The sequence below is a fragment of the Cucumis melo genome, chromosome 8, assembly GCF_025177605.1.
Source record: "Cucumis melo cultivar AY chromosome 8, USDA_Cmelo_AY_1.0, whole genome shotgun sequence".
NCBI lineage: Eukaryota > Viridiplantae > Streptophyta > Magnoliopsida > Cucurbitales > Cucurbitaceae > Cucumis > Cucumis melo.
Window position 1 is genome coordinate 19,221,945 of NC_066864.1, and position 20,769 is coordinate 19,242,713.

The following is a 20,769-nucleotide window of genomic DNA, read 5'->3' on the forward strand; positions in this document are numbered from 1 at the left end:
GTAAGATGTCCTTCACTACCTAAGGAGATAAAATAAAACATCGAAAGGTTAGACAAAAACTTATAGTGAGTGGGATATTTTCTCATTACCTTTTATTCATCAAAATTACCTCAAAGCATCATAAACATTTCCCTAAATCAGGCAATGTAAATAGCATTTAGTGTCATCAAGAAATTTATTTTAAATTCAAATCATTTCTAATGCGTTCAGGTGGCCCATGCTATTTCAATTCGTCGATCAGTTTCTTAAATAATAGGAAGATTTTCCTTTTTAAATCATTTATCGTAATTCTCATGGAATACATTACATTTCAATTCATTTCGCATTGTCTGCATCTCGTATACACATGATCATCTTGTAGAATCATTATTTATATTTAATTACATCTTTGTACCCTTTCTTCAACTCAAACATTTACCACACGCTTTTGCCAAGTTGCAGTTATGCGAGGTAATCACAACATATTTAGCAAATCCCATCAATTTCACTACGCACAATGCGTATTCCAATGTTAGATCACACAGCAAGCAATGGACATCCCATACCAAACCACACGCAAGTATGAGACATTCTACTCAAGATCACACAACATGAATAGAGTGTTCTTTCCCAAAACACACAGCAAAGATACAACATCTTATTCCATATCACACAGCAAGGATAAGACATCTCATACCAGATCACACAGTGAGGCATTCTCATGGCGTAGAGTACAAAAGATCATTTCATTACATCATTCCAGTTTACAAAAAGTTTAATTCATTTTTTAGTCATAAGCGTTTTAGGAATTGGAAAGCATAAGATAAATCACATAGTTCATGGTCTCAAGGAAATATATTTAAGGATTCGAACACATTTTGAATATCCTTTTTAATAAGAAGAACCACTCACACTCAACAATCAGCTAGCTCCTTCGCCCAGCTCCTAAGCCAAGAACTTCTTTGCAACCTATTGCCTGTATTCAAGCTTTCGGGAGTTCCTGGAAATATTGGAAATTTTCTCAATTCTTTCTTAGTTCAATAATGGGTAAAGCAGTCCCAAATTGGTCGAGTTACATCTATTTATAGGCTTCTTCAGTGATGTTTTCCACAAATAAATGATGGCCTCTGCCAACAGTGTGAATATTCCAATTACAGGATGCCACATGTTACTGTCAAATCCTTATTTTGGATTCGGATTGGGCAACAAGGTCAAATCATTCGTTGACCTACTAACACAAGGGTTGCGTTATCACTTCTAGGTGGAGTAAGCTTACGCCTAATCGTTTGTCGCGTTACCTTTTTTTAATATTCCTTCTTTATTGCATAACCTTTTATGTTAGATTAAAATAGAGATTTTATATGTTCAATGTCAGTTTACAACTGACATCGAAGATCATGTTGTAAAAGATCTATAATGTCGATTATCTTTAATGTCAATTTACAACCGCCATTATAGATTAAAGAAATTTCATTTCATTCATATTCAATGTCGTTTTTTAACTAACATTGTACACTTTAATGTTAGTGACATCTGACCTTGTATACCATCTTCTTTATTGGTTTTGTACTCAATTTTTTCAACAAATGTGCGATATTTTTATGCCGCATTTTTTAAAATGTCCAATCCAATTCGAATGTTAGTGAAAAAGTTAAAAATCACAACTCAACTTTAATAATTAAATGCAATATGATTAATATAATATGATATTTCTATACATCACAACTCAATTTCCTACCAATATAACGAAAGAATACATACTTCAACAGGGTCTATCCGATGGATAATTTTATCGACTGCTATGTTAAAATTAATTTATGGACTTCCAACAAAGGTTGAGATTGGAACTCTGATGTCAAATTGGTAAGTAAAATAAAGGAATTAAGGTTGAATTTTAATTGATAATTTTAATACAAAAAATATTAATTAAAGGTGTTATGTTTAGGACTTGATTTGGAAATTAAATTACAAGCCAAAGATTAAAATCTAAATTTAAGGTAAGGCGTCTGCTTCCAGATCCCCGACAAGAGTAAGGTTGATTATGTGTTGAGTATGATTAAATTGCATGGGCAATGTGATTGTTTCGAACTATGCTTTATTATAGAAATTCTCAAAGCATGATGATTACATCAATTTAATGAGAATATTGAGTTAATTTTGGACTTAGATTGATTGGATTAGAATGTTTTTGGACCGATGATAAATGTTAATTTTGGCTATTAGGCTAGTATAAGAAAAATGACATTTTATGACACTTCATTAGTATTCAAATTGAGAGGAAAAAAGAAACAATTTCATAAAAGGTTAACAAGCTCTATTTTGACGGAAAAAACGTTGTTTTCGAAATTTATTTTCCTGTTACAGTTGTTTTATGTCATAAAAGGGTTTAGGAATATAAAATAAATTTTTAAAATAAAAAATCCCAAAATTACCCAAATTTTCATGCCCTAATTTCTAAATCTCACACCTAATTTTTCTAAGTTTTCCATGCTCTTCAAATTGCTGTCGTCGTCTTCAACATTCGAAAACCTGCTGCCATCGTCTTCAACATCCGCCAAAGCTTCGACGTCCGGTCGAGTCATCGACGTCCGGTCGAGTCATCGACGTCCGCCCACTCTTCGACGCGCATAGTCCCACCATCACCACCAGTCCCTTCGACACCGCCGGTGAGTTCTTCACTTTCTTTTTTTCGTTTCTTCTCCCTCCCTTTATCTCTTCCCCTGTTCATGATGCCCAAAAATTAGATCTTCTGGAATTTTCTGTTGGTGAGAATTAAACAAAATTGGGAACAAAATTAAGAATAATTGCATTTGTTTGTTAGGGTAATATCTTGCTCAAATGGGTATATTAGGATTTAGATAGCAAAGAAGATTCCATCTAAATCCTTCGCACAAGATTAGCTGCATTAAATAGGTATATAAGGATTTATATAGCAAATAAAAGTTGCATTGTCTACTTCAGTTCTCCTTATCTATGTGGTAAAAAGAGCAAATCCCTTTCCTCTTGGTAGTCTGAAGAAGGAAGTTTAAGAGCTGCAGCATTCCTCTAATATACATTAATCTGAAAAAACTTTCATAACCAACTTTCTTGGGTTGCCTTGTTTTAAGAAAGACTTCTCGTGATTTACAGTTTTTGGTATTGCCAAAGTACTGAAGAGTTGTTTTTACTCTATGCAAATTTCTTTGTTATAAAATTGCAGTTTGTTGGAGCGTGGATGGATTATTTGATTTAATAAAGAAAAGAAGCTCACGGATACAACTTTAAAACAAAGAAGCTTTTGTTTCTTGGTACTGTCACTTTCTATGTTTGGTACTATTCAGCCTCAAATAAAATATTGATTTACCCTTATCTTCAACAGATTTAATGTTTTCTATGGAGCTATAAGGATTCCTTTACATCTCAAATCAACAAGTATGCATGTGCTCATTCTTGTTTGTGGTTATGTTTTTTGCTGGGATAAGTTTTCAGAACCAAAATATATCCTAGTATGGAAATGGTGCTTAGGGGTCTATGATTACTAGAATTAGAGTGGTTGTCAATTGTATATGTAATATGTCTATCATGAAATTATATTACCTTTTAGTGGAAATTCTTTAATTTGATATTTATCCAGATGAGCTTCATATAGTTCTAAATTAAGAAGACTACTGGTGCCTACCTTTTGTGGCCACACACGACTTATAAATGCTACAATTATTAGTCAATCAGTGAGGTTAGCTTCTTAAGACTTTTTTAATATCTTATATATGTTTTCCTTTTCAATGACTTCAAAAATTAAACATTATCTGAAGCACTGACCAAGTACTTTTGCATTATAGTAGGTGTTTTCTTATCTGATAGAGACCTCTTTGTGGGAGTTGAATGACAAGATATCTTCTCCAAAAGAAGCTTATGATGCCTTATGTCTTTTCTCATCAAGTTTAAGGTACTTTTGCAAGTTGAGTTCATTTAACATTGATTTTTTTTTTACTTCAAGAACCAATCAAGAAAGTCATCTAAGTATAGGTTGTGTTAAAGATTACTCGTGGAATTTCATTTGTGGACTATAAGTTACGTATATACAATTCATGGGATAAAGAAATTTTGTATCACAGAATCTCATTTTGGCTAAAATAAAATGTTGATTATGGCCTTACCTTCCAAGAACGGACGATTTGTGCATAATCATCATTACCAAACAACAATTTTCTTCATAGTTTCAATATTGTCTATCACGTCATCTTCTGTTGTTGTTTCCATATCTGATTTGTTCTCTATTATATTCATAAGGACTCATTTGTCTCTGTTGTTGTTGGTTGTTATCAATAGGCTCATACCTTCTTCCAGAATTGATTCTGGGCTCTGAAAAGCCTTTGTCAGGCCTGTTGTATTCTTGGTTTCTTACTGGACTGTTTACATGACTCCATGATTCAAATTCATTTCTCCTCCAAGAAGGGCCTCCTCCTCTTCCCACTCCCATGGATCCTCCTCCAACAAATTTACTGTCATTATTTTGGTTATGTGTTGCAGTTAAATGAACTGAATGTAAACCTTTCTTATATTTTTATTTTGATGTGTAGAGTCATACTTTAAAATTTCATTTTGTTTTCTTATCAGGTTTTGCAAGAATCCATTGAAGCAATAAACCCATATTTGCTGCAATTGATTAATTTATAAGCCTTTTTGTAGATTTGGTAGCCAAATTTTGGTTCAAATGTATTTATTTAAATAGTTTGTTCGTATCAAAACATATATATTCATTGCTTCATTGTACAAACACTTTACGAACAATTGTATATATATTAAAGTGTTCATCATTTCTTTCCATATGGGTGTATTGTATAGTACTTTGTGATTGTATTGGTGTGTGTAATGGCAGGACGGCAAAAAAAAAAACAGGGATTCAATAAAAAAAAAATAGGACAAGAAAAACAGGGACTAAAAATACAATTATGACATTTGAATATAAAAAAACTGTCATCGAAAACGTTTTCTTGACAGTTAATTAAAGTCTTGATAAGTGAAATGATGGCAGATAATAAGTGTCATAAATGATAATTAATGACATTTAACATCTGTCAAACAAGATTAATAATGACATTTATTCTTTGTCATAAAATATAAACAATGACAGTTTTGTAGAACTGTCATAAAATACTTTCTATGACTGCCACATCAATGACGGCAAATAACTGTCACGAAATCATTTTATGACAGTATTTAACTGTATCCATATGGGATCACCACTTAATACTGTAGATTTTCTTGACCGATAGGTTTACCCTTGGTCCACTTTTACGACTAATATATCCTCCTATGGGATCGCTAGACTGGTATAAAATAGGGTGTTTGCTTAATAGAAAGTTAACTGTTCACCATAGGCCCAGTAATTGATCTCTTACTAGGTATTCTATATACTCACTTTTTCCATGTTTTATTCTTTCCGGCAAGGATAAAGGCAAGTACGTAGTGACAAGATCAGGGGCCCGTGATCGTGCCATTGCGACTAGATATGACTGATGTTTTTGATATTTGCTTTTTTTTTTTAATTTCTACGATTTTTGATGCTATGAACATTTAGGTTGAATGATAATAAATTGGATTTATCTAAACACTTGTTTTCTTGAATGATTTTATTAAGAGACCCCAACTAAGTTGTTTTTAATTCTTTTGTTTAATTATTTGAACATTTGATTTTCACGAGAAGTTGTTTTTATTTTTATTTCTTTAATAAAATGATCTAAAACTTACATGATTTTGATTTTAAAAATATTATTTTTATTTAAGTAATAACCTCAACTTAAGTCGGAAAGTAGGATCATTATAATATTTTCCTCGTTTTCTTCCAAAATGTACGTACTTCAATCTTTACAAATTAACCTAACTAACAAAATAAAAACTACACATTTGAAAGCAATTCTAATCTTGCCACATGAAAAAGGAATCAAGTTGTGATTTAATGATCAACCATTGAACAAAATACCACAATCAAGTATAATTAAATCAAAGAATGACAAAAGGACAAACACACTTACTTTGAACATATCATTTGAAGAGGATTCCTAACTCAATAAACCAAAAATCTCCTCCCTTAACACCACTCAAATTAAATTCTTTTCCCCAACTATCTCTACACACATTCCCAACATACTTTCTTCCCAACCAAGAGATGATTAAAATTATTGATACTATATGAGTACAGGAGCTATGATTTCAAACTTAAACTTAATCTCAAACAAAATTTACTAATATAATCTTAAACTCAATCTTTAGAACATTAACGAAGTCAAACTTAATTAAACATAATTATGCAATTCTCCTTATACCAACTTTAAACCCAACCTAAGAACATCCAAATATGTGAAAGAAGACAATCAAACTAAACCACAAATTAACACCAACATATATAAAAAGAAAAAAAGAAAAAAGAAAAGAACAAAGGAATCATTGACCTACGTACTAGAGAAATGCAGCATACTTTGTGTGTGTTTGACCAGGATTGTCTACCGACGAGATATTGCTGTTAGCATGTCTCGAGCACGTCTAGGAAGAATTGTTTACATGTGCACATTGGGTGGGTTAAATTGCGTACATGATTGGTGTCATCTTCCACACAATACATGTTAAAATTAATTTTAATATAATAATATCTAATAAAATTTTGCCTAAATTATTTGAGAATGAAATTATTTTAAAAAATAAATACCTAAATAAGAATAAAGTAATTGGTATTATAATAGTATTATCATGTTTTGGTATCGTCAAGGTTCAAAATATCGAAATCGATGTACATATCGGTATCGATCTAAATTTAAAAAAACTTTATGAAAATTTATTCTTAGATTGGGGCATAATTACTACATTTAGTTATTTTTAATAATCATCTCTAGAAAGTGAGACAAGTTTTAGATATATAGTGTAAAAAAAATATAATTAATGTAAAATCAAACATTTGTAATTAATTACAAAATTAAAGGAAATGAAAATGTTTGCCCACAAAATATTTATAAATTATATGCCTAATACCAAAAAAATACCTTTGAACATCTCACCATAGTATTGATAATTCGGTAGAAACTAGAGTATCGGTCCCATGTCATTCTATAATGAAAATTTTGGATATGAAAGTGTTAGTCAGTAAAAAAAGTAAAAACTTCAAATTAATTTATTTTTTAGATAAAATTATAGGTTGTTTTTTGAATTATATAATTGATGCAATCAAATAAAGTCCGTAGATCATAAAAAACATGATACAGAGTCCAGAAAGAAGAGAAGGGAAAAGAGAAAAAAATCTCGAAATTTCCATCAAATTTGGAGATTTGGACCGAAATTTTACACCTTCCATATCGGAGCATCCAACTCGAAAGATCCTGATACTATCCGTCCAGCTCATTTGACACGTGTCAAAAACCCATTGCATCTCTGAAAATCGCAAGCAACCCGAAAATCAGAATTAAAAAGAAACCAATTAATTGAGAATCGAGATACACTCAGAAGCTCAAAAATGCTTAATTCATCGTCTTTATCTCATACAATGGGAGGAATTGGGCCTTGCTGTTCAACTCTTCCTTCAAGAAGGTGAATCTTTTTTCCTTCTTTTATTAGCCCTTCAATTCAAATTCGATTGTTCCTTTCTTTTTTTCTTTACAATCTCCGTTCCATTTGGCCTCAAATTCAATTGTTCCTTTCTTTTTTCTTTACAATCTCCGTTCCATTTGGCCTCTTGAAACCTTGCTTTGAGATACTCTTGACATCATTTTTCATTTGTTCTAGCCATTCTGACTTTTGGGTTTTCTCTGTTTGTGTTGCTTTAGTATATTTATTTGGAGAAAATGGAAAAACCCTGCAATTATATGGTTCATTTCAAACTGCCACTTTGTTTAAGTAGTTAACTGTCTTTGGTTACATTATTAGATTAGGATGATGATAAAAGGTTTGTGTCTAGTAGCCTTAGTGCTTTTGGCATTCATTTTGACGAAAGAGTTATTTTTATTGAGGCACTTTAGTGATGCAAGCTTTAGTGATGCAGCATTGTCATGATGGCAAAAAAGGATTATTCTTAATTCCTATCGTACATAGATTTATTAAACCCCACAATTCTGTATTTCTGTTGATGAATGAGGTAATGAAATAGTAAGACATTTGAAGTGACACTTCTTTTTCCATGAATGCTGCATTTCACTTGATTATTTAGATGCATTAACTAGACACATGATTGGTAGCTTCTACTCATGTCCTAGATCGTTGAAGAGCTAAGTTTGCCTTTTAGAGCGGTAATCTGACAAAAGATTTTCTAGCTTCGTGCGTAAAGGACTCATCAATCTATTTCGTTTGATCACAGCGGATCCTAGATACCTAACTCAAAATCACATATATTAGGCGCCATCCACATAATAAAAAAGAATTGTATCAACACCATTATTTTCTGTGTTTTTCCTCTTTAATAGGCAAGTAGTTTGGATCCCTGTTGTCATTTCCTAGGGTTGGTAAAATAAATTAAAACATATGAGAAAGAAAGATTTTGAATAAAAATACAACACTAAGACATTATAAGTGACACTCCCAACTCTTTCTATAGTATTTTTGTTCCTATCTTTCTTTCTCTAATGCTTGAATTTATTCTTCTATGTTCCTATAAAGTGTTTGTTTTTGTACTGGTCTTGTAATTTCCTGAGGTTTTGGGATTTACAGAAATTTATTGTTGTGATGAAAAATGATATATTATAAGCCTTGGCAGTTTTGAATGCAAAGATGAGTATTTTATCACAAATGAAAACAATTTACACTCTCTTTTGTTCATATGAAATAAAGGGATTAAGTATGTGTTTCCTCCAGCAACCCAAGGACATCCTGGTTAACTTTAAGGACTGTTCCTCATAGAAGAACCTATCCAGGGAAACAAGTTCTTCAGAGAAAAGTTGGAATTAAAGCTGAAATAAATTTTGTCAATGCTGAAGAAGCCAAAAAACTAATTGCAGTTGATGGATACGTAATCGTTGATGTTCGGGACAAATCGCAGTTCGATCGAGCTCACATTAAATCGTGTTACCATGTCCCACTTTTCATTGAAAACCAAGACAATGATCTTGGTAAAACTTTCTGCTTCCCTAACTATTCTGATATTAGATGTGTTTGTGAGTGCTTTTAGCGAAATACTTTAATATTGAGTCAAATAAGTATCCTAACACTTTTAAAGTATTTTTGAGTATTTCAAAAGTGATTCTGCTAAATTTAAATTTTCTGTTGTGCAGGAACTATCATAAAAAGGACAGTGCACAACAATTTTTCTGGTCTCTTCTTTGGATTGCCATTTACAAAACCCAACCCTGAGTTTGTGCAGTCTGTTAAAGCCCAGCTTTCACCTCAAAGCAAGTTATTGCTAGTTTGTCAGGAAGGATTAAGGTAATTTTTACTTTTTATTTTTTATTTTTTTCTGTATGTGTGCTTTATGAGAGTAATCTACAAATTTGGTTGGTTCAAGAAAGTTAGAATCTAATCTTTGTAGTTTATAATTTAGCCTCTATAGCTTGTTAAAACCTTCCTAAATAGTATCGTAGGGACTATTTATGAAGTTTTATTAAATTATAGAGATAAAATTCTAACTTTTAAAATTACGAGATTAATTCTAACTTTTCCCATAATATTAGCTATAAGGATCGAATTTGTAATGTGACCAAATTTGTAATGGACCGAATTTGTATGGTTACGGAGAATAAAAGTGATCTTCTAGTTGTTAAGATTATTCTTTTATGGATGTGTTAGTGCCCAATCAATTGAGCTATGTTTAAATCAACCATACATTACTTTTCGGAACATTCAATCTGGCTAAATACATAATCAAATATTTTCTAATACATGAAGTTAAAATTACTTTATGATCTAAAACTGTATAAACTAAATTGTTTAGTCAAATTTTGTAAATGGTATTTAGGGATTCGTACTAGGAATACCTCAATCCTTAGATATCTTCTGATGAATATTTCAAGTAACCAATTCTCTTCTTGGTAACTTTATTATTTAAAATTGGATTGTTTATAAATATCTTACAGCGTCCTGAGTTCAACAACTTAGTCTTCTTGTTTCTCAAAGTTGGCTTTGGTCGTTCAAATTGTCAACCAGAAAGTGCTAAAATATTATTTTTGTATCCGTGCTTTAGGATTCATTTCATTTTAATTCCTGTAATTTTTTTATGTCAAAATTTGGGTCGTACTTTTCATAAATCTTTACTTCAGTCATTATTTTATGGAACTTCGTAAACTTTAATAAGTTAAATTGTTTTCTAGAAAAATTAACGATTATCATAGAAACTAATTTCAAGATTTAGTACTACAATGACTAAAATAAACAAGTATCATAACAGTACTTTAACCGAAAAAAAAGGAAATAAATATCTCAAAGAGCAATGACAGAGAAAATCCCTGAAGTTAAATAGACTGAGTTAAAAAGAAGTTAATGGTTAATGATGTGCCAAATTTACCAAGACATGGAGAAGTAGAAAAAATTAATGAGCTGTTTGGGAGAGAGTAATTATAATCAGTCTGTTATGATTGGTAATTAGATCCACTGCTGCTGCCGACAAGTTAGACAAAGCTGGTTTTGAAAACATTGCTTGTATAACTTCAGGACTCCAATCTGTAAAACCAGGTCACATTTTCAATCCTTGAAATACTTGTACATATTTATTCTAACTCCAAGTTTTGAACATAATTCATATTTTTGGTTTTTTTTATTATCATGATAGGCACATTTGAGTCGGTTGGTTCGACCGAATTACAAGATGCTGGGAAAGCCGGTTTGGTGACGATCCAAGGCAAAATTTCAGCTGTATTAGGAACTGTTCTTATCTGTAAGTCTTCTCAACTCTATACCATCCTATTTATTTATTAACAACATTTTGATGGGCAATATCATGTTTTAAATTAAGTTTTAATGTAGGTTAAATGTATGTTTTAGTCTCTACTCTCTAATGTTTGATTGTTTTTTTCAATTTAGTCCGTATTGTTTAAAATATTTCAATTAGTCCACTATATGTTTACGCTTTTTTATTCAATCTCTAACTCTTAGTGAATGTTATAGTTGATGTTCATAATAAACTTACAGCACATGATAATTTGGATAAAGATTTAGACGAGAAAATAGGTACACTAAAAGAAGAAGAATTGAAATTTCTGTCAAATTCTTGGGTGATATTAGGTCGGTAATTATTATATTTATTATTTCTTTTTTGATAAAAAAAAAAAATTGTTTAATAGAGCCAACCCGTTGAACATGGAACTGAAAGTTGAAGGAACTGATAAACACATTTTAAAGTTAGATTTATTGGTCATCAAATTGAAAGTCCAAAAGACCTACGAAACATTTTTTTTTCTAAATTCAAAGACCAAATATACAAACTCAAAGGTTTATAGCCTTTGCTAAGGGTTGCTTATAGCCTGTTCTCCATGTATATCTTTGATGTACTTATTATTATTAGTTTTTAATGTACTTGAGAATTTCTGTATTTATTTGAATGATTATATTCACTTGACTACACGTTTGAAAAAAAATAATCTACCTTTTTAGAAAATAAAAGTAGACTTATGTAGGATGCCATATACTGAGAGTTATTTGGATTAATTTGGTAGGTGCATATTTATTCATAACTTTGTTTCCAGAACAGGCTGAGAAGCTGCTTCAAATGGCACCAACAAGTTAAACTTCTTATATTGTCTAAACATTAACCCTTTAATTTTATTTTTAATTAATTTTCTTTTAGTTTTAATTTTTGTTTAGATATTATTCTTAATTGCTGTCATTAAAATGCATGTATATTTCCTACCATCTTTTCTTCTTTTTCCCTTTTCTCGACCATTTTATAATCGTAATACATATCAGTTCAATTGGTTAGATATCAATATTTTCTCAGTTAAGTCATAGATTTAAATAAATCCAATTTATAATTTAATCTACTTTGAGAATTAAAATTTTGTATCCAATAGATTTTTAAACTAAAACTAGTTATACAGTTCCTAATTATATAGGTAGGATGTTAAATTTAGGCAAATATAATCGCAATGGTTGAATTCATTTCTTCTTAACCTTTCGTTCAAACCATATTCTTATTTGACTATGAAGGCAATTCATCTTGGTTAATACACAATCTTATCAAAGATTATTATTTCTAATCATCTGATTATTAGGGATTAATTATATGTTAACTATAGAATGTTGCATAAAGTCAGTTTCTAAAAAGTTGAGGAAATGGTCAAAAATAGTCAAATGCATCAAATATTTACATTCAAGCATAGAGAGACAAGGACAGTTTTTTTGTTTTTAGTGGGTTTTTCTCGATGGAAGGTAAAAGTTTTTTTTTTATCATTATTATTATATTTGAAAAAAAACCCTAACAACTTATGGATCTTTTGTTTTAATATAGTAAATAAATAAATAAAAAATTAGAGATTTGGAGTAGTTTTTAAAATATTTAAAAAAAAAATGATGTATGTCTTATTTTGAAAGTCTTACCCATGAAAAAGTTGATATTATCGAGAATCTCATGCTTCAACCCATGAAATCTTTGTTGCCCATGAAGAATTTAGTCTTACTTTTCTTCCCTTTTAAATCTCCCTCTTCCTTCCTCACACTAAATCTTCTTCTTCTCTTCTAAATCTCTCCAAGTAAAGTCCTGACCGCCTAAATTTTCTTCTTTCTTTTTTAAATTCTACTCTGAAATTCCCATCGAAATCTTCTCTTTTAAATATCCACCATCGGTGAAGAGTATTTTTTATATTTTTTATTTTATTATCGTTATTATTTTAATTGTCGGTAGATTTTGTTAAATCAAGGAGGTTTAGATTTATGTTTATTAAACATAATTTTGTTAAATTTTGTTAGTTTTGTTAAACCTAATTGTTCACACGAGATTTCAGGAGAAATTTAATTCGTGGAATCGAACTTTATATTGATTTATGTATTGTGGATACAATCTCTAATATTTACTCCTTTGATTCTTTCTCTCGAATACAAAAAGTAAAATTTAGAACTTCGTGGTATTCGATCTTCGAGAAGTTGTAATTACAAGTCAATTCGAGCTTCAATCTTCTGGAATTCAAGAAAAGTTTGATCTTCCAAGTCTTCGATCTTTCAGAAGAATGATTTCGAGTTTGATGATAATTTGCACGTCTTGAGAGTCTTCAGAAGTTTTTGTCTTTGATTCTTCAGAGCTTCGATTCTTTTTTTCAACCAAAGGTCCCCCAAATGAATGGTAGATGTCTCTATTTATAGAGAAATTTTATGGGCTTTAGGTGGGCTTGGACCCGTTTGCTTGTTGGACTTGGGCTTGGGCCTATCTGTCTGTTGGACTTAGGCTTGGCCCATTTGCTTATTGGGCTTGGGCTTGAGCCCACCTGGCACTCTGGGCTTGGGCCTATTTGCTTGTTGGGTTCGTTCCGAGACCCACTTGTTTGACGGGCTTGGTCCATTATTTCTTGGCCTAATTTATATTTAGGGCTTAATTAGATCGGGTATGAGAAAACTTAATTATCCCAACCCAATCGAATTATGATTATCACAATGTTTACTGTGATGACGTGGCGGAATTTAATTGGCCAAAATTCATTGCTTAGCAAATAATTTTGTTAAAGATAATTTTGTTAGATTTGGTTGTTAAATAATTAAAGATAATTTTATTATTATTATTTTAATTATTATTAGATTTTGTTAAATTTAGGGAGTTTAGATGTATACTTAATTAAATAAACATAATTTTATTAAATTTTATTAGTTTTATTAAACATAACTTTGTTATATTTTGTTGTTAAATAATTAAACATAGTTTTGTTAGGTTTTGTTAGATTTTGTTGTTAAATAATTAAATATAATTTTATTAAATTATTTTATTTATTGCTCCATTTGTTATATTTAAAGAGTTTATATTTATATTTAATTAATTAAACATAATTTTGTTAAATGTTATTAGTCTTGTTAAACCTAATTTTGTTAGATTTTGTTGTTAAATAATTAAAAATAATTTTGTTTATTATTATTTTAATTGTTGTTAAATTTTGACATGGGTTTAGATTTATGTTTATTCTAATACTCCTACCCCTAAATTTTGTAGATTAAGACATAAAGAGTGAAACAAATTGTCAAATAGGTAAATTGTACTTAATATTTTATTTGTGTGTTTTAAAAAGTATAATCATTCTCCGATTTGTAAGTTTATTTTCATTTAACATTGATCTATAATGTTATGATAAGAAAATTATTAAGGAACACATTATTAGTAGTAGATCTATGGTTTCATTTTGATATTAAAATTATGTTATACGTATATTACTACATTATTTATGATTAGGTAAATGTTAGAAAAAGACCTTAATATTAAGTCAAATTTAAAAATTAAATCTATATAATTATTAAAAAAATTTCAAAGATCAGAATTTTAAAACTGAAGATAAATTAAATCTTTATAATGAAAATAAAGATTTGTATACTATTATATTTGAATGTGCTATTGTGTGTTAAATAGTATAAATATTTAAATATTTTTCGGAATAATATATATTTGGTTACCATGAAAAAAATTATTCTTCATTTAAATGATTTTACAAATTTTAATTTGAAAATTAAACTAAATAATCTATTATTCTAGTATGTATAAATTTATTGTGTACAAAATGAAAATATAAAATAAATTTATGTGTAGAGTTATCTTAATAAATAGTAGCTAAGATTGTTTTGTATTTTTATAATATATTGTTCATTTTTTTATTTTAAAAAAATGGCGGGAACATTTTGGGATTTATGTTGTTTATGAATGATATTATGATTGATGGTGTTGATGGAGTCGATTATGACTAACTAGCTTGTGGAGGTTTTAATATAAGTGTGAACAGTGAAATTGTCTTTGAACAATTTATTGAAATCGTAGGATTATCAGTTGGTATAGATGTATGCATAAATCATATAGAAATTATATATAAACATCCAAATCTAACTTCCTTATGACTAATAAGATTTATGTCATTCCCTATATCAAATGAACAAGCAATGAAAAATATGTTTTCAATTGCAATGTCAATTCCGAACATGCTGCATCTATATGTCAATATGAGTAGAGTAGATTTGGCTATAAACTTGAATTATAAACCATTTGGTCAGCTCGAAGACCGAACTCAAATTATTGTCCCCGACTCTGAACCAATTGCGTCGCTAGTATATGACAATGAAGAAATTGTGGCTAATAATGAATATAAGGACTTTCAAACAGAAACAGACGGCGAGTCTGAAGAGTTTGACTTTGATGGTCGTGAACATGAATTACCATCAAATACATTCACTCAGATAGATATAGATGTAATAGATAGTATTGGTGAGCATGACCCAATTGTAGTCCCTATGGTTGTTGACAATTCAGAATTGTATAAAGGAATGACATGTCAAAATAAAGAAACATTTCAACGTATGGTAAAATGTTTTTCCATTAAGAATCACGCACCATTGGTCAGACATGGTTGCAGTCTGGTAGTGCGATGGCGATCTCATAAAAGATTTACAACAATAGGAGTTTCAACCCAATGGTTTAGAATTCAACAGCATGTGGAAATATTGGCTTCTCTGCTCCTAGGGCTATAGTAATTGTAATCTTACCATGCTTAAGAGCATACCTCTCCAATTCCAAGTTTCGAGACCGTTGATGTCTCCTAGGAGTCAGAGAGGGTTGAGTCCCATTTGCTGAAGAAAACAAAATACTATAAGAAGCTAGTTAAAACTAATCTATGTGTTCGCAATTACAAATACAATCATCCAACTCCTATATATAATCACATATTTAAATAAACAACCAACAACTGTAAGCGAAAACTCAAAAGTATAAAGATAATATATAAGATCGTGATTAATAACCAATGTACATGTACAACATAAAGTTCCTCCACTAACTAAAGTATACGTATAAACTATCTAACAAACAACAATTAGTACGAGACCACCTGCCCTTCCAAAAACTATAGGACTGCCCGTCCCTACAAAAACTTAACTTAACTCGACCAACTACTAACTTAACTACAAGAATCAACTACTAACTTAACTCGACCGAAAAAAAACATTTAAAAGCTTACACAAATCTGCTAACAAAAGCTGCTCATTTAGTTCGAATCTCGTCAATCTCCTTTTGGCTATATGTACTTTTGGTATTGAACTACACACAAAGAGAAAGATATGGAAAGTATGAGTTTAGATCATAAATTGTAATATGTAAAAAGTTAAAGTAGAAACTTACAAGGCTAGTAGTAGAAGTACTAGAATTATGCACTATCTCATGTATGTACTTTTGCACGTAGTACCCACACCCTACAGAATCCAATTGACGAGGGCACTGCATGTATATAAATTGAATACAAATTAATCTTATGTTTCATAAAAAATAATTACGTGTAAATGCAAATTACCTTTACAGGTCTCCATTTTGGAGTTGACCTATAGCGTTGTAGATCGTGTTTCGCTTGCCATGTCTTCAACCCTCTAAATATATTGAAACATTAGAAGACAATAAAGTTAAATAAGAAGTAATAAAGTGAATACACTTACACATTTATGACTCCATGAATGTCTTCATTGACTTTACTCCGAAAGAGAGTCCAAGACATAAACGCAATTTTCATGAAGATCGACAACATGCAACATCCAATGAAAACTACAATAAACAACATCTTCAATGTGAGTACACATTTAAGATCAATGAAAAAAATTAACGTGTTTCTCTTCTTTATTTACCCGATATTATATGGAATTAGCACTTTCTGTTCCAATTTCTAGTTGGTTGGCTAAATTTCTGGATCGAAGATCACAATCCATGTCGCAGTAATGCACATATTGCCGATTCCAACCATGCCGCAGTAATGCAACAAATCTTCACTAGCTAAATAAACAAATTTGTCACTTCCAAATATTAGCTCGTTCATTGGGATGCAAATCATGTCTACATCCTTCATGTTGTTCACGACATGTCTATTTAAAAGCTTAATAGTCCCCTTAACGTCAGTATAATTTGAAGAGTATACGACATCCTTACATCAGTATTATCATCAGTACCACAACCAAGGTTCTAAATTCAAAATATGTATACAAATAAAATCAAAACTTAAATAGTAAACAAAGATACACACTTGTTTAATTGTCATTGATCGTAGAAACAAGCTGACGAGGCCATTCTATAATGTTACCCAATGCTTGATTTAAAGTCTCTATCTTTCCTTTCACTGGATTGGATATAGTCAAATTTTCTCCTGTAACCACGTCTACTAGAACTTTAACATTGGGACAGCCAATGTTATCCTCAACTATCGTGACTACTGCAAACTATTATTAATGGATCCTATAGACAATTGGCATGGTGTTCCCTTTACAAATATTAAAAGTATAGTTAAGAACAATTGATCCTATATCGTTAAAAAATTAAAAGTGACAACAAAGTCAATTACCTCCACTCCTTTGTTGCTAGGTATGTTGACCAGATCCTCATTGGCATCAAGATCTATATTATATAAGATGCAATTTAATCTACAAAAAAAAATCGAGAAAACAACGAAATTAAGTAAACTTAAACTCTTACCCACATTCCAAAAACTAACAAGTTCTATATAACCCAAACCAAAAAGGCTCTATATTATACACTCAAACAACTACAAATTGATGCAAAGATTCAATTCAAAGGATCTTGATAACGAAGCTCTAGCATTCGAACCAGTTTTAGGTTCCATGGTTGCAAGAGTATATCACAACCCTCAAATGAAGGACGAAAACCAATTGAAATTACAGAAGTTGATACAGTTCTAGGCGTCTAAGGAGATTTATGAGAAGGATACTCAACACTTCAATAATCAAGATGTATCCCCACGTCCAAAAAACAATTAAAAAACGGTGAATCACAGTCCAAAAACTAGATTAATCTACACCCAAATAATAATCACAAGAAGAAGAATAATGAATATCGAATCATAAAATCTAATGCCTACCTGTTTCACAAAGTTGAAGTTGTATTCTATACCATCATTAATGTCTAAACTATTTGTAATTTCAAATCCAAGTAAAGATTATGAATTAAATTCATTTCACCACATATAAACTCCAAATCTTTGTAATTCATTGCAAAAAGAAATAACATAATTTCCAAAAGGAATTTTCGAATAATGCACCCAAAGAGAGAACCATGCTAAAATACATAAAATTTCAAATCTCTTCCCACAAAGCAAATCCTATTTAGACATGATGTTCTTTCCTATTTTTTCACAACCAAATATTCCAAAGAGCACAAAACCAATGCACCCTACACAAGACAGCTTACTCCATCATATATATGTTCAAGCAATGAACTAAAGATATGCCAGAAGTCTACCAAAATAGAAGGATTAATGTGAGAAATCAAAGGTACCCACAAAAAGCTTGCTCGATTATCATATATGTTTGAACAAGAAAGCAATGAGGTACAACAGAACAAGGTACCAGAAAGAGGTTGAAACTTAATGTTTGCACAATTACCTCTAGTCCACTTGCTCCCAGCCAATCAAATAAAAAATCAAGAACCTAGAAGATGCAAGGAAATATTAAAAAGCTACAACCTTATATTCTCCAAGTTTATATAAGTATGCACTGACACCAATATTCATTCTCCTAATATTTTTTAGACATTTCTTCTCTTTCCCATCCATGATTATCTTTGAGTTACAATGAAATTAACAAGTTCAGACAATGCATTTAGTTCATACATGTAGGTCATAATTTTCCTTTTCATTCAATGAGGGACCTCTTAAATGAAAGTCTTTGTTCTATACATCTAAGGAGATTTATGATAAGGATACCCAACACTTCAACAATCAAGATGTATCCCTACGTCCAAAAAATAACAAGAAACAGTAAATCACATGCAGTTCAAAAACTAGATTAATCTACACCCAAATCATCAAAACTTCAAATTGAACAAAGAGTTCAACAAAACACCCAACAAATGGATAAACCCCAAAAAAATTCATTTACAATAAGCAAATCCGAAATAGAAAGAAACCTCTGGATGCAAAACAGAAAAACAACACCAACAACAATGGCAACCAACACCGCTGCTAAACCAATGAGAACCTTAGAATCAAGTGCCTGCAAAAGCTTCATTACGCGATTGATTACACAATGGAGGAAGAGAAAGATTAGCGAGAAATTGAAGGATCTTGAAAAAGAAAAATGGGTTGGTATGAAGCAGATGCAGAAGCAAATAAATGGGCAAAAATACACTCACAAATTGATGAAATGTATATTGGTTTGATAAAACAGTCATAAAATGTATCGTGCAAAGAATTTACACACAGATATAGCTGAATTGAAAAGAATTTACTATGAACGTATATAAAATAGAAAAAGGCGGAGAAATCCAACATTATATAATGATTTAAACAAAAATATAAATTTTAATCTAAAAAAGAAATGAGATGCAATTTAATCTACAATTTAATCTCATATACGATACTAAACTACAAGATCTTAAAATCAGCAGCATTCCATAACTTGAGTAAGCAGATTAAAATGACAACATCGAAGGTTCAAATTTGTAAAAGTTGAACTGAAGGGAAGATCCAACGGATTATAAAACCCAAAACTTACAACTCATAAACTAGTACATTGTTCAAAGTGTATGCACGTTCATGAACATGTGTTCGGTTCAACAATAAACTCAAAGATAATAGAGCAAGCATAAGGCTCCATTCGATTTAAATTAATTATACAGTGATGGAAGGACATACCTACAGTTTTGGGTACAACCTGCCCATATAATCCAATCACGATTCTACCTACAAAGAGAGAAGAAAAAAGGATTTAGAAATGTCAAACAAGAATTGAAGGAGGGCAGAAGATCAAATGGTTGAGGTATTTAAAAATCCAAGCAATAAAACTTGAATGTATCCTTTTACAAACAAAAACTTCATAAAATGTGAGCTACCATGGCTCAAGTTGAAATCCAGTTATACTCACAAGAGAAGACAGCAGTACCCGGCCTTACCAATTGACAATAATTCTACATGTAGGAACTAAGTAAAGTGTAGGCAAAAGGAGTTTACCTAATCTCTGTTCTTCAATATCAACATCCCAATTTCCAAAAAAGCTATTTCCCTAAAACTAGCATGTCCAACCAAACCATCATAGGAAAAAAACTATCATTGGTTTTTAATAATCATGTCTATCATAAGAAAAACAGGGCATTCCAATGGAATTGGATTACCAAAAAAAATTACTAAATGAACCTCTTTATCCCAATAACTCTTCTACAGAAAGCCATAAGTCCAACAAATGCATAATGGAAACAACACTAAGATGAACGAACTTTATGTTATTTTATTACTTATCAAAAAAGGAACTAAAGACTTAAAGAAAGCCCTCCAAAAAAACATCCCTTCCCAACACTAACAAAACCCAAACTCAGTCCCCATCAGAATGAAATAACCAAACCACTAAACGCAAGATAACAACATAGCTGCAAATTGATGAAAATCATGTCCATAGATACTCAAATACTAAAACAACGAGTATTGAATTTTGAGATTGATGTGTGGTTTGCAGTCTAAATCGAAGTCAAAAAAACATTGCAGCTTAAACCCTAAATTAAAAAAATTGTGACCACTTGAAAGAAGATGGAAATTACAGTTGTTATGAAGCTTTCGCTGCCACAGTTGGAGTTAGATGTTAGCGTTGAGTAGGGACGCCTTCGCCGAATGCATTTATAGCTTGAATAGCACAATGAAGGCCCTAGCAACTGTGATTTCACCAACAACAACGGTGAGAATGTGA

The 20,769-nt window shown here is 30.8% G+C and overlaps 1 protein-coding gene and 1 long non-coding RNA gene across 6 annotated transcripts; both read left to right on the forward strand.

Moving 5' to 3' along the window:
* The first annotated feature begins 2,418 nt into the window (after positions 1 to 2,418).
* Positions 2,419 to 4,783, forward strand: LOC103486147 (uncharacterized). 3 transcript variants are annotated; one of them, XR_537037.3, is made up of 6 exons: positions 2,419 to 2,645; positions 3,179 to 3,266; positions 3,338 to 3,390; positions 3,593 to 3,691; positions 3,798 to 3,904; positions 4,288 to 4,783. It is a non-coding gene; the product is annotated as an uncharacterized LOC103486147 (long non-coding RNA). The 3 variants fall into 3 exon arrangements; XR_537035.3 differs by lacking the exon at positions 3,338 to 3,390; XR_007822972.1 differs by lacking the exons at positions 3,179 to 3,266; positions 3,338 to 3,390 and having other exon boundaries at positions 2,422 to 2,645.
* Positions 4,784 to 7,201: 2,418 nt separating this feature from the next.
* LOC103486146 (rhodanese-like domain-containing protein 9, chloroplastic) lies at positions 7,202 to 11,778 on the forward strand. 3 transcript variants are annotated; one of them, XM_008444006.2, is made up of 6 exons: positions 7,202 to 7,536; positions 8,794 to 9,047; positions 9,210 to 9,360; positions 10,517 to 10,602; positions 10,700 to 10,804; positions 11,583 to 11,778. In XM_008444006.2, the coding sequence occupies exons 1-6, from the start codon at positions 7,463 to 7,465 to the stop codon at positions 11,651 to 11,653; spliced, it is 741 nt and encodes a 246-aa protein (XP_008442228.1). In that variant the 5' UTR covers positions 7,202 to 7,462; the 3' UTR covers positions 11,654 to 11,778. The 3 variants fall into 3 exon arrangements, with proteins under 3 accessions (XP_008442228.1, XP_050945341.1, XP_008442229.1); XM_051089384.1 differs by having other exon boundaries at positions 7,368 to 7,536; positions 11,613 to 11,778; XM_008444007.2 differs by having other exon boundaries at positions 7,368 to 7,536; positions 11,618 to 11,778.
* Positions 11,779 to 20,769: the final 8,991 nt, after the last annotated feature.

What these genes read in the sequence shown, in the direction of transcription:
- LOC103486146 (XM_008444006.2), top strand. Translation starts at nt 7,463, where the DNA reads ATGCTTAATTCATCGTCTTTATCTCATACAATGGGAGGAATTGGGCCT. An exon ending in AAACCAAGACAATGATCTTG is followed by an intron (nt 9,048 to 9,209) that starts GTAAAACTTTCT and finishes TCTGTTGTGCAG; the next exon opens with GAACTATCATAAAAAGGACA. An exon ending in GTTTGTCAGGAAGGATTAAG is followed by an intron (nt 9,361 to 10,516) that starts GTAATTTTTACT and finishes ATTGGTAATTAG; the next exon opens with ATCCACTGCTGCTGCCGACA.